The sequence below is a fragment of the Pollicipes pollicipes genome, unplaced genomic scaffold, assembly GCF_011947565.3.
Source record: "Pollicipes pollicipes isolate AB1234 unplaced genomic scaffold, Ppol_2.1 Scaffold_4740;HRSCAF=5597_pilon_pilon_pilon, whole genome shotgun sequence".
Lineage (NCBI taxonomy): Eukaryota > Metazoa > Arthropoda > Thecostraca > Pollicipedomorpha > Pollicipedidae > Pollicipes > Pollicipes pollicipes.
In genome coordinates this window covers 8433935-8446124 of record NW_023596545.1, presented here as the reverse complement: position 1 = coordinate 8446124, position 12190 = coordinate 8433935, and the positions used below count along the sequence as shown (strand labels likewise).

At 53.9% G+C, this 12190-nt stretch overlaps 1 protein-coding gene and 1 long non-coding RNA gene across 2 annotated transcripts; both read right to left on the bottom strand.

Moving 5' to 3' along the window:
• Nucleotides 1-6632: 6632 nt before the first annotated feature.
• On the bottom strand, nucleotides 6633-9025 carry LOC119098843 (uncharacterized). The gene is made up of 3 exons (XR_005094293.1): nucleotides 8940-9025; nucleotides 8251-8405; nucleotides 6633-7289 (listed from the first exon to the last, which is right to left on the bottom strand). It is a non-coding gene; the product is annotated as an uncharacterized LOC119098843 (long non-coding RNA).
• Nucleotides 9026-9200: 175 nt separating this feature from the next.
• Nucleotides 9201-11409, bottom strand: LOC119098995 (uncharacterized). The gene is made up of 4 exons (XM_037222041.1): nucleotides 11220-11409; nucleotides 10452-10546; nucleotides 9643-9786; nucleotides 9201-9303 (listed from the first exon to the last, which is right to left on the bottom strand). The coding sequence occupies exons 1-4, from the start codon at nucleotides 11406-11408 to the stop codon at nucleotides 9201-9203; spliced, it is 531 nt and encodes a 176-aa protein (XP_037077936.1). The 5' UTR covers nucleotide 11409.
• Nucleotides 11410-12190: the final 781 nt, after the last annotated feature.

Sequence of the window (12190 nt, the reverse complement as noted above, 5' to 3'; positions counted from 1 at the left end):
CGCTATAACCGCACCGTCTTTTTGATGGCACACCACACAGCAGACGTTTCAAACCATGAACTCTCACCAGCAGTGAAGAGGGTTTGTTTTAAACATGTATAGAGAGAGAGAGAGAGATGAGAGAGAGAGAGAGAGAGAGGAGAGAGGAGAGGAGAGAGATGAGAGAGAGGAGACTGAGAGGAGAGAGAGAGAGAGAGAGATGAGAGAGAGGGTGGAGAGAGAGAGAGAGAGGAGAGAGAGAGAGAGAGAGAGAGAGGGAGCGAGAGGAGAGAGAGAGAGAGGAGAGAGAGAGAGGAGAGAGAGAGGAGAGAGAGAGAGAGAGAGAGAGAGAGAGAGATATATATATATATAATATATATATATATATCCCCGCACTATATCAATCAATCTCTCCCCGACTTCACTCTCTCTCTCTCCCTCTCTCTCTCTCACTCACTCTCCTCTCTTTCTCTCTTTCTATTTTGTTATCTGGTTGGGGGTGGGCTGGGTGCGTGCACGGGATATTGGAGTAATCTATGGATTGTGGATTGTTCCAGACTATATTGGGAATCTCCAAATGCTGTGGAATATAATTGTGATGGACTCAAAACTTTGCGAGCAGAAATGGATTGAAAGGATTTAAAAAGCTTGAAATCAAGCATTAAAACCAAGTAAATGCGTTGGGCATTTTAGGTTTAATATCTAATGTAAAACCGGACCAATATGTCATAGATTGACGCGAAGTATGCTGGTAATGAGTTTGCCATGGCCTGATATATGCATGCAGCTATTTATATACATAACATAATTCGCATTCGAATCAGTATGCATTTTTGAGATCAGAGAGCACGCCAGGTAGCATTTAGTGTGTGAAGGTTGGCCAAACCTTTCGATGATAAAATCAGAGGTCAAAGCCATAACCATGTGGCAGAGGTTTAACGTGCCGCAATGCTCGGCACGTTCCATGCTATCCTCTGACGTCGCCTTACCTTCAGCACGACCACTGCCACTGTTACCACTGCTAGTCAGGGACAATTGGAGGACGCTTAAAGCGACGGGGGCCTACTCGGCCGCAGATGGGTGAGTCCGAGGTCAGACGCTCTAACCAACTGAGCTTTTGGGACGAGCAAGGACATGGGCTTGTTTTGTAATTAGAAGCGAAGGTGGAGCGCGAATTCAAAGATAGATTCTCCTGAAAATTGGTTGGCGGCTCTGCTATTTGGGCGTCCAAGATGCGTACAACGCTGTGTCGCACGTCATCCAGCAGCCCGTCTCATCGGCACAGCGCTAGGATACGTATGTTAGCCTGATAACATGACATTCGCCCTAAAACAGGAACGTGTTCTGGCTTCTCTGGGAAGTGGAGAGTGGAAGGCCTTTGTTTAGCGATTCCTCCCGCACCATATCCCCGTATTCGATCCCCCACCCTCATCCCGTCTGCGCGGACCGGGCGGCCGAGAGCCGGCGCGCGGCGCCTGCGTGGTAGACTGTTCCGCCGCACACAGCTCCGATGGCGGCTCTGACATGGCCGACTGAGCGGTGCAATGGAGCCGGGCGGACGGGGCGCACCGACAGAGGACGAAGCTGCAGTTAGTAGGCATGAAGCAACCGCGCGGCACAACGGGAAGGTGTTGCCAGTTCACGCACGCCAGTTCGGCTCAGTTCAGTCGAGACCGAAGGCGATGGTGAAAACACGTGGTTCCCGCTTTTGTCGCTGCACGGAGAGGCGACACCGATGGCGTCGGAAGCCCCCGCCACAACGGCCTGACGCGAGCTCGTGTCTCAACAGGATGAAGTGGATCTCAGTGTAAGAGAATTTTTCACATTTGTGTGGGGCTTTCAGCTTAAATAGGCATATTCAAGATCATTCAGTGCAGTCCACAGCCCTAGTCTTCCTAAGACCTAAACCAGTCTAGTTTCTGAACCACGCGCCCGCAAAGTTGAGCAGACTTCGTGCAGACTTCTTCAAGGTCACTCAGGCACCCATGGCCCAATAATATCATTCAAATCCTGCCTTCCATCTGCCATGTGGTGATCAAGGCCAATACAAATATTGCTGTCGAGTCGTTCATATCTGGCTTTCGTGAGCACGATTACCAGATATAAAGACCATACATTAGCTCTCAGTCAGAGTTGTGCAAGGAACGATGAGCTCATTAAACGTTGACGTAGTGCAGAGCATTTTTACTAGATGGAAAAATTGCATTGTCTAGAGCAGCCTTTTCTACTTAAGAGTATACCAATAATTGTAAGTGAGCTTATATCATCCTATCTGATGCTTGCCTCAATATCTTCGAATACGGGACATTCCCTTCAAAGAAAGTATATAGTCAGGATCTTCCACGGGATCGATCTCCTGCGAACCTAGACCGGATTCCTAAGAATTTCCCCCAGGATAATTTTCTATTCAGCACAAGTCATTTGGCTCAAAGGAGCCACTAGCCTGTGCCCCTTGTCCTGACCACGTCCCTAAGTTAACATTCGTGCGCGGCTTAGCGCTCAGGTATCTCTCGAGCACATTGTTCTTACGGCGCTGTTCCGCGTGCTCAGGACACCGAATAGATTATATTTAGCTGTGGTTCACACCGCTTTGCTGCGCGAAGAGCTGCCGTCGTTGGTTCCACGACTTAATAGCTACAACAAAAACTCCAGCTGACAGAAGGGCTACGGCAATACTTACACCCGCAATACTAATACACGACAGTCGTGGTGCGCGACAAAACACATGCTGCCAAAACTTGTTTTCTTCAACATTTCTACCGCAAAATTGTTTGGTCATTACTGATGCACGACATAAACAATCCTGCAAAGACCTATATGCGGTATAAGTGCTCAATGACAAAACTTACATTTTCATGTGCATAACTCGCTTTACTTTTACCGTTAAGACTTATGCTGTTTTATGTACGTGCAAAATTTCTTCTACTGCTAATACCTGCCTGCCATATAGTGCAAAATGCAAAAAATAAATTATGTAGTCCCCCTTAGTGTTTCCATGCGTCCGCTCCCTGCACGGGATTTTGGTTATTTTGGTTTGGGCCCAGCCTATGAGTTGGATTACTGGCCGCTATGATTTATGGTTCATGCTCTGCATTGTATTGCAGAAATGTCGCACATGAACATTAGCCGAAGAAATAAAATTGCTAATACGGAGGCTGTACGGGCTATTGCAATAGGCCATTAGGAAGGACATAAGGTCTTTTTTACAAAATTTTCATTATTTGCCAGTTGTATTTCGTAGCACATATGTCGCAGATGATTCACTGCAGCAGGAGTAATGTCGCGTATATGTCAATGTCGGCAGTCTTTGCGGCAGAACTGATGACTGGTACATGTTTTTTGCGGTATAGATTTTGCTGTGTAGCACTCATGTCGTGTATCGGTTTTGCAGTAAGAGTGTTGTCGCATATTGGTATACGCTATAAATATTCACTAAAGAAGAAATTACGCGTGTATGCTTCTGCAACATAATTCCCGACACCCAGCACTCAAGTCACGCATGCGTCTTTGCGGTAAAAGTAATGTCGTGCGCAAGAAAAGCCTGTTTAAGTCCTTGCTGTAGTTGCGTAGGAAGAGGTCGCGTATAGCTAGTATAATAAAAAAGCACCTCTACAGTTGTGTCGCGCATAGCCAATGTTGTATCACTCATGCAGTGCTACCACATTGGTTATACGCGACATTATTCTATATACGCTATATGTCGAATGTTATGTCATATATATACATATATATATATATATATATATATATATATATATATATATATATATATATATATATATATATATATATGTGTGTGTATATATACATATTTATATATACGTATATATATATATATATATATGTATATATATACATATATATATATATACATATATATATATATATATAAACAGCTTTTATATATATATATATGTATATATATGCATATATATATATACGTGTATATATATATATACATATATATATAAACAGCTTTTATATATATATATGTATATATATATGCATATATATATATATATACGTATATATATATATATATATATATATATATATAATACTTGGATGCGTACTAAAGTATCCAGAGTTCCTGAGCTCATAACATGCAGCGTTTATAACGTCCAAAGGCTGGAGAGCAGTGGCAATTAAAGCCTATCGACTGGAATTCGTGATCGTTGGATGTCATGAACATTGGATGCCATGGCTTTGGACGTTGCGAGCTTGCATGCTGTGAACTCCGCCGATGGGCGCGGCATTGGAGGCATTTTGAATTTTATGGACGTTGGATATCGTGACTTTGGATGATATGCACACTGGCTACTATGATCTTGGACTTTTGATGACGTCACGTAGGACACTTCACTCCAGTCTGTAAGATCTTTAGCGCAGCACTAATGTTGCGACACCGGCGCTGTTGGCTTCAGTATACCACCACCTCCAACCACATAACATTGGTTCACATCCCAGTAATGCAGAGCCTGGCTTACTAATTTTAAGGTTTCAGTGAGTGGCTGCGCTAACCGAAAGTCCCCTGCGCGCGAGGATGCTATATTCATCACTGCTCGAGCTTTACATGCTTTCTACGGCTTGGCCTTAGTGCGGTTTGCTTCTCCTGCGAATGCGATGAATGCCTCCCTGTTAAATGCCAAAAACAGACCCTTCTCGCGCTGTGACCGCCACTGGCATCGGACGGGCATGAATTCGTGTCGCGGACCGTTAGGAAGGAGCAACCCATCGCATGTGAAATGTATCAAGGAAATCCTTGCAGCCATCTGTGCACCGCGCCTGGCTAAAGAAATGTGGACACGCGGAGAGACCGACAGAGGTGCGCTTGGCTAAAAAGTGAAATAGATGCATGTCAATTAATGTTCAAAGATTTCTGCCCAGCGTGTGGTTACAATGTAGTCACTTCGTTCAAGACGACAATCTTGTTTCAAAACTTTTTTTAAAAAATATTGTTTCTTCCATTGTACCGTATGAGCGGCACCCACACTATGGTTAATCACAGTAAACATAGCTTGCGCCTACTTTGTTGCCCTCGCAAAATTAGAAGACAAATCTAATTTACCCACGACCGACGTTCAACACGAAAAGCTCAGCGCCCGACATGCACCCTTAAGACTCCCAATGACGACCGCATGCCGGCTGCCTGCACCGCTCGCGACCGTCGTCCGCCGCCCACGCCGGGATCACCCACCTCTTGAACGTCTGGCCCATCTCATTCCCGGCCAGGTCATCTGGCGGCGAGGTGACGCGCACCGCCGGCGAGCTGATGACGCGCGTCAGGCCGCTGGAGGGGGGCCGCGAGGTCAGGCTCGGCCGCCGCGGCCGCGCCCCCGACATGGTGCCGACTGCGCGCCGGCGGCCGCCGCCGGCTGTGTACCGCCGCCGCCGGGCAACCGGACGGTCGATGTACGCCGCGACTCGGGGGCGGAGGCCGGCGCCGCCCGTGCCGACAGCCGTCACAGCTGGGTGTCAATGGTCGCCGGTGGCCGGTCGCGCCGCTGGCCGGCGGGCGCGCGCTCACGGCCGGAAGGCTGGGGTGGAGGGCGGGGTTCGCAGATTTGCGCTCGGCTACTGAGCACTCGACGGGTTTGCCAACTCGGGCGGGCGACGAGGGGCGAGGTGGCGGGGGCGACGATGGTCACCCACTCACACCCAGATGGTAACTCTGAATATTTAATGAGTCACCTGCTACGCATTCGCGTGGACGGTCCGCGGAAGCCGAATCTCCGACGCGGCGTCAGCCGGCAGCCGGCTTTTAAATGAAGATGACGGGACGGCACGGCTGAACCGAAGGCGGCGGAGCATCCACGTGCGACACGCTGTAGCTCCAGTGACCCATGCGTCCACGGCGGCACGTCCAGTATTACGGGGCGTGTCGTGGGGCTTTGTCTAACGCGCGCAAAGCACTTACATGCATTGGTGCGTGGTTAGCAGCACACAATGGCTACTGGGTGTTTTTTCGTGACCACATGACCCCAAGCCTACATTCAGACGTAGGAGCTTAATGTCTGACGCCTGCACGGCCACATATCCACGTGGGTGGCCATCAACCACGACTGCATGCGACGGCCTGGCCAGTCCGTCGGGCCGCGTAGCCCTGCGCGAACACCCGCGCTCGACGGGCCCACAACCGTGCTTCGAGCCAGAATCTTAACCTACTCGTTGGACTCTGACCGGCTCTCGGCCGTCTGACGCAGGTCTGTTTGAGGACCTACATTGACCACACACGTGGCTCAGCCCGCCATCACGCCGCTAACTTAGGCTGCAAAAAACAACACAATGAGTGTCCGTACCCATAGAGACCAGTAAACAGCTAAATGACAGAAGGCTTCAACTAGGCAATGACAGTAGGCTTCAACAGTAAACAGCTAAATGTCAGTAGGCTTCAACTAGGCAATGACAGCAGGCTTCAACTAGGCAATGACAGTAGGCTTCAACAGTAAACAGCTAAATGTCAGTAGGCTTCAACTAGGCATTGTCATATTTGGGACAGGTCGCAAGGCCACCATGTCCACCTAGTGCTCATGATGATGTAGTGCATCGGAAAGTAGTGCGGTAGCTCCAGTCCAAGTGGCAGTTCAGCTCCGCTCGAGCGGCTCCGCTCGCCGCTACAGTTACCCGGGCAGAGAACAGCACCCGGCGTCCGACAGTTATCTTTATTACAGTGGTAAAGCTCACAAGCCATCATTAAATCGCCACTCTGACACGCCACGGCACACCTGAGATCCTTGCGTAAGCGTCACTAGCATGAAACTGTAGTACAAATGTCCTGCCATTGAGCGGGCCCGTCCCGCGGGACCCCGCGCCGTTCACAGCGGCACAGCCTCGCGTGAGGACGCCGGCATCCTGAGGACGTCGGTGTCCGGGCCCGGCTCACTCAGTGGTTTAGGCGCCCGAACCGCACCCAATATACTAGTTCCTTACGTCGCATTTCGGTGAATGGCTGGCTGAAACATCATAACCGTGGTATGGATCAATTTCGGCCAACCATTCACTGAATGCAACGGGGGAAACGCAACGGGCTAAATAAAATACGAGGGTTAATTGGAATACAAAGGCCATTCACCACTGAATGAGCCGTGCTCCGCGTTCGGTAAGAGGTATACAAACGATACATCAGTTCAGATAAATACAGCACAGCACAAGTATAAGCGAGGTGAGTACGAGCGTTCATGATTACATATGGGTGTCAGCACATGTTCATGCTGATGTACAAATGCGCGCAGAGTGCCGACGGACGGGGCCGAGTAGTTCGCAGAGCTGCCACCAGGTGGAAGGTAAGACAAGGCCCAACTCGGCTGCGGCTGAAACGGCAGTGAAAATCACACACGGAGTTTCGGAACAATGACACAACAATGAAGAGGAACTGAAGTAAGAGACTGTGACAATCATTTCGTCCCATAACCACGGGTGGCCTCAGAGCCCAGGACCTTTTGCGCTTGCTTCAAAAATTCCTAACTCGTTCATATCGTGCGACAGCGAACAGTTTCGCGAAAACCTACCAACATACCAGCCTACCACCGAGACATAACGACCAAACCTACAAACATCGAGACACGCACGAGACGAATCGCCAGGCGGGCCGCGGTCGGTGGCGTCGACAGCGCTACTCCGCCCAATGCCACCGCGCAGCCACAGACCCCGCACAGAGACGTGGTACGGGGCATCGCACGCTACGCCAGCCGGGAACGCTGGGCAGCTAGGCTTATTGCGGCCCACACTCGACAGACCGGGTGGCGAGCTTCTCTCACGAAAATACCATAACTCTTCCATAACTCTCAACTCCACCACCTCCACCACCATAACTCTTAACTCTTCCCTTAACACTCACCTTAACTCTTCCCACGCATGAGAACAAACAGCTAGCATTTGATCATGATTTGTCAACATATCGAGGCAAACAACAGAGAAATACGATCCCGGCTGCGCGAATATTGCCACCGGACTGGGCGGCGGCGACAGACACATCCCTGGGAGAGGCTTGCGGACGTCATCCGGCCATGACCGAACGGTCCGGGGAATTCCCACGATTCTGTGGCCACGCCTAGACTACCGACGGGTCGAGCGGGCTTCCGTGACGGGAGCAGACCGTACCAGCCCCCCTCCCCTCCCCCGGACCAGGGTCCCGACAGTCGGGGCTCGGTGACGGGCGCAGGTCGTAACAGTCCCACGGACCAGGGTCCCGACAGTCGGGGCTTGGTGGCCGCACCCAGCCTGCCCTAACCAGAGCCGACGGGCCAGGGACGTGGTGGACGCGGGCCATACCTAGACCCTCGAGCAACGGACGGAACGGTCAGGAGTGCTTCTGCACCAGGCGAATCTGCTCCACCAGGGCGGCCAGCTTCTCCAGCTCGGAGCCGGGCCGCATCGACACGGCCAGACTCTGGCGGTACAGGTCCTCGAAGTAGGCCGGCGCCTGTCTGTCAACACGGAGACGCGGCCCCGTCACCAGACCACCCGCCGGTCAGGCCGCGCACGGCTGACCGCTGCTGTCTCGATGGGACGCCGTGATCAACACACGATACGACGTGCTGGAGACGGTGTAAAGCCACCGAGTGCGTCCGTCAGACGAGAACGGTGCAATTCCAACCAAACGTTCAGCTGACGGATGCTGTGCGTGATTTCGTACAGGAGATCGAGTGGAATTACGGCTGGTATCATCGCATTCAGTGCTTGATGTAATGAAACGCGAGTGAATTAAATAACATTCCTGCAACTGTCAAAGATGACGCTGACATTTACAACGATCCGATCCAATCGATCAGCTGCCTTGGATGGAACCGCGACTGAATCGTGAAACATACATGTATGAAACTACTGAATTTGAGAACATCAAGATTCTTGACCCCACCAATTTACCACGGTGTAATGTGAAATCACACGAGCTATAACACGAACCGCGTTGCTTTAAATACGGACTATCGCGTCCAAACGTGCAATCTGGCTCCACTCACCTCTTCTTGTTGCCGCCGTACTTCCTGAGCAGGAGACAGACCGTCTTGAGCGCGTTCAGCAGGCTGGCGAAGAGACGGCCGGCCGCGTCCTGCGCCCGCTCAGCCACGGTGGCGTCGGCCGAGACGGCGGCGCCGGCGGCGACGCGTGCCAGCAGCGGCGCCAGCGGCGAGCCGGCCGCCGCCGCCGATGACAGCGCCTCCTCCACCAGCTTGACGCGGCTGAACCAGTGGCTGCACGCTGCGGGCGACAGCAGGCAGCGGTCACAGACCCGGCCAGCGGATGGAGGCCGGGTCAGAGCGGCACCGCCGCGCGCAGATGGACAGGCAGAGCGGCAGCGGCCGGTAGTGCATCGTTATGTCGCAACTACCAAGCAAAATGAAACACGCTGACGGTAATATAATTAACATAAAAGAATAAAAAACGAAACGGCAGACCTGACAAGCGAAGTACGTGGGTGATCATCCTATAACATCGGTACACATGTTTTTTTTAACGTCTCCAGTGCTTTTGTATGTCGTGCCATTGCTATCGTGCTGCTCGTGCCGCGTGCTTTTCGTGAGCGTTGCGCACACACCGCCCGTGAGCTAGTGGACTTTAAGGCGTCTCCACCGCACGGACATATAGCGTCCATACTGTGTGTACGTCATACGCATGCAAACCACTCTGAGCGTGTGTGCGTGCGTATACTGACAGAGGGCCTGCCCCTCCCTGACGGTGGCCTGAGCGTGCAGCATGGCGAGCAGCCGGTCCGGCCGGCCGGCCTCCTGGTACATGGTGGCCGCCTGGCTGTACGTCTCCAACGCCTCGCCGAGCAGCTGCGTGCGCCGCTTCTCGGAGGCGGGTGGTCTGCGGCGGACACTGCGCAGTCAGAAGCGGTGCGCGGGGAGGCCGCCGCGCCCGCAGACCCCGCCCGGAGCTTCCCACTGGGCCCGTCTGGTTTGGTGTGATTAATCGAGAATATGCACATTTCAAGCGACCGGCTCGGAAGCGCAGCGGAACCGGCTCTTTCAGCGGTGATGAACATAGTGCCCGCATCACGGTTCAGAGCGGTCACATACACTGACAATAATGCAAGTATAGACAGATTCCGACGCAAACGCGACATCGCGTCGACAGCATCGCCGCCGCCGCCGCCCACTCACCGCGCCTGCTCCAGCTGGTGGTCGGCCTGCATGGCAAGCACCTCGCCGGCGTGGAAGCACACCTGGCGTCGCTCGTCGCCCGGCTCCAGCAGAGTCGGGTCACAGAGGGTCAGCGCGCGCCGGAACAGCTCCAGCACGGCGCGCGGCCCGCGCCCGGCCGGCAGTCCCGTGTGCAGCAGCGCCATGCGGTAACCGACGCCGCTGCGGAAGAGACGCATGCGCGCGGCGAAGTTGGCGCAGCCGACGACGGCGGCGGTCTGCTCGGCGAAGCGGGCCGACCGGCCGGGCGCGGCGGCGGCGGCGGCGGCGCGGCCGTAGCAGGCGGCCGTGCGCTCCAGGTCGGCCAGCGTGGCGGCGGCGTCGCCCAGCAGTCGGTGCTGCGCCGCCGCCGAGCGGTCGTACAGGTGGCCCAGGTTCATCTCCGTGGCGCAGCGCTGCGGCGTCCCGTCCAGAAGGGTGACCGCCTGCGGCCAGCGGGAGAGCGGTCAGGGGGAGGGCCTGGGGTGTGCAGCGGACACACGGCTGCCGGCAGGGTCGGCCGCCAGTGCGGTGGAGCCCGTCGTAGACAGCCGCCGTCCAGTGGGCAGAGAGCGACAGGCGGCGGCGATGGAGCGGCATGAGGCGTGGTGTGCATGCGCGAGGCCCAGTAGACAGTGGAGGGGCGGGCTGGACGGTGAGACAGACAGGCCGTTGAGTGTCATCCAGACACGCGCGCCAATCGGAGGAGGTAACCGGCCCAACAGCGACACACGTGCGGATATGCCCAGCCCGCCATTTGGTGACAAACACTAGCGAGAACTCATGCTAATTTCGCAACAGCTTCTCATGAAGTAAAATAAAGTACAGCGGAAACGACCTGCTGACAAACTAGTGCATTTGTAGGAAATCCGATAGTGATTGTACCGTATACCGTTCGTTTAAAATGTACTGGTCCTTTTCTTTTTTCTTTTTAGTTGTTTAGCAAAGTTTCCGTAAGACTGGCTCAAATTGTGCATGTTTAGCATGCCAACTTTTCATGATCAGATGGTTTTAGGTGCAAAGTTTTCGGTGAATATATAAACGCATCCTGTTATGTGCTACACCATGCCAAATGATGTCACACTCCACACTACCTGCCGGTACCCGGCAGCCGCCCACCTTGCTGAAGGCCGCCTCCGCGCTCTTGTAGGCGCGCTCCATGGGCCGGCGCTGCGCCTCGGCGCGCGCGCGCAGGCCGTCAGCGCCGCCGCCGTCCACCGTCTGCATCAGATTCTCCAGGCGTCGGTTGTGTAGCAGGCCAATCTCATTGAGGATGAGGCCCAGCCGCGTACGTACGTGCTGACGCATCTCGGACGACAGGTGCTGTGGCGGGGAGGAGGGCCAACAGCGAGGTCAGGCCAGCCCCATTTTCACTCGCCTTGTTCTATCACTTCACGACACTGCCGGGCTCTGTGCCATTCTCTGGCCTCTGCGCCATACGTTGGCCCCGCCGCTGCGGCGATCAGTCCAGCATCCAACAGCTGAGCTACGGAGTCCGCAGCACGCGCAGAACACCACCGAGCGAATCACACCAAAAGCTTTTACCATCTCACTAACGCATCCACGCAACATCCACTCAGGCATCGCCTCAGTAAGGTATCTGTCCACAAGTGGCGGAGTCATCGGCTGACAGGGCAGCGTCACACAGCGAAACACAGCGAGAGCTGAACAGCCGGAGCCGGATTGCGACAGAGATCGTACGTCACCCGCCCGAACTAGCCCACCACCTACCTCACAGACTCTGCAAATGGACACGCGGACCGGCCGTGATGAGCCCACTCGGTGATTGGTCGACGGCACATAACTGTGGCGCTGGGGGCGCTCACCTTCAGCGAGACGGCCGCCTCCATGATACCGATCGCGTCCCCCAACATGGCCATGTCGCCGGCCTCCGACGCACGCCGCGCCGGCCGGCCCACGAACGCCGGCTCGAAGTCTGACAAACGACAGAGCACGAGCGGTCAAGTCGCGCCAAACTGAGGCAGCTCCGTCTGGCAAACGGACAAAAATGAGGAGGCGTGCTGAGGAGGGCGTACTCTGCAGGGTCACTGTCGGACTCATGCTTCCAGCCTTATCAATACGCTTGCTAC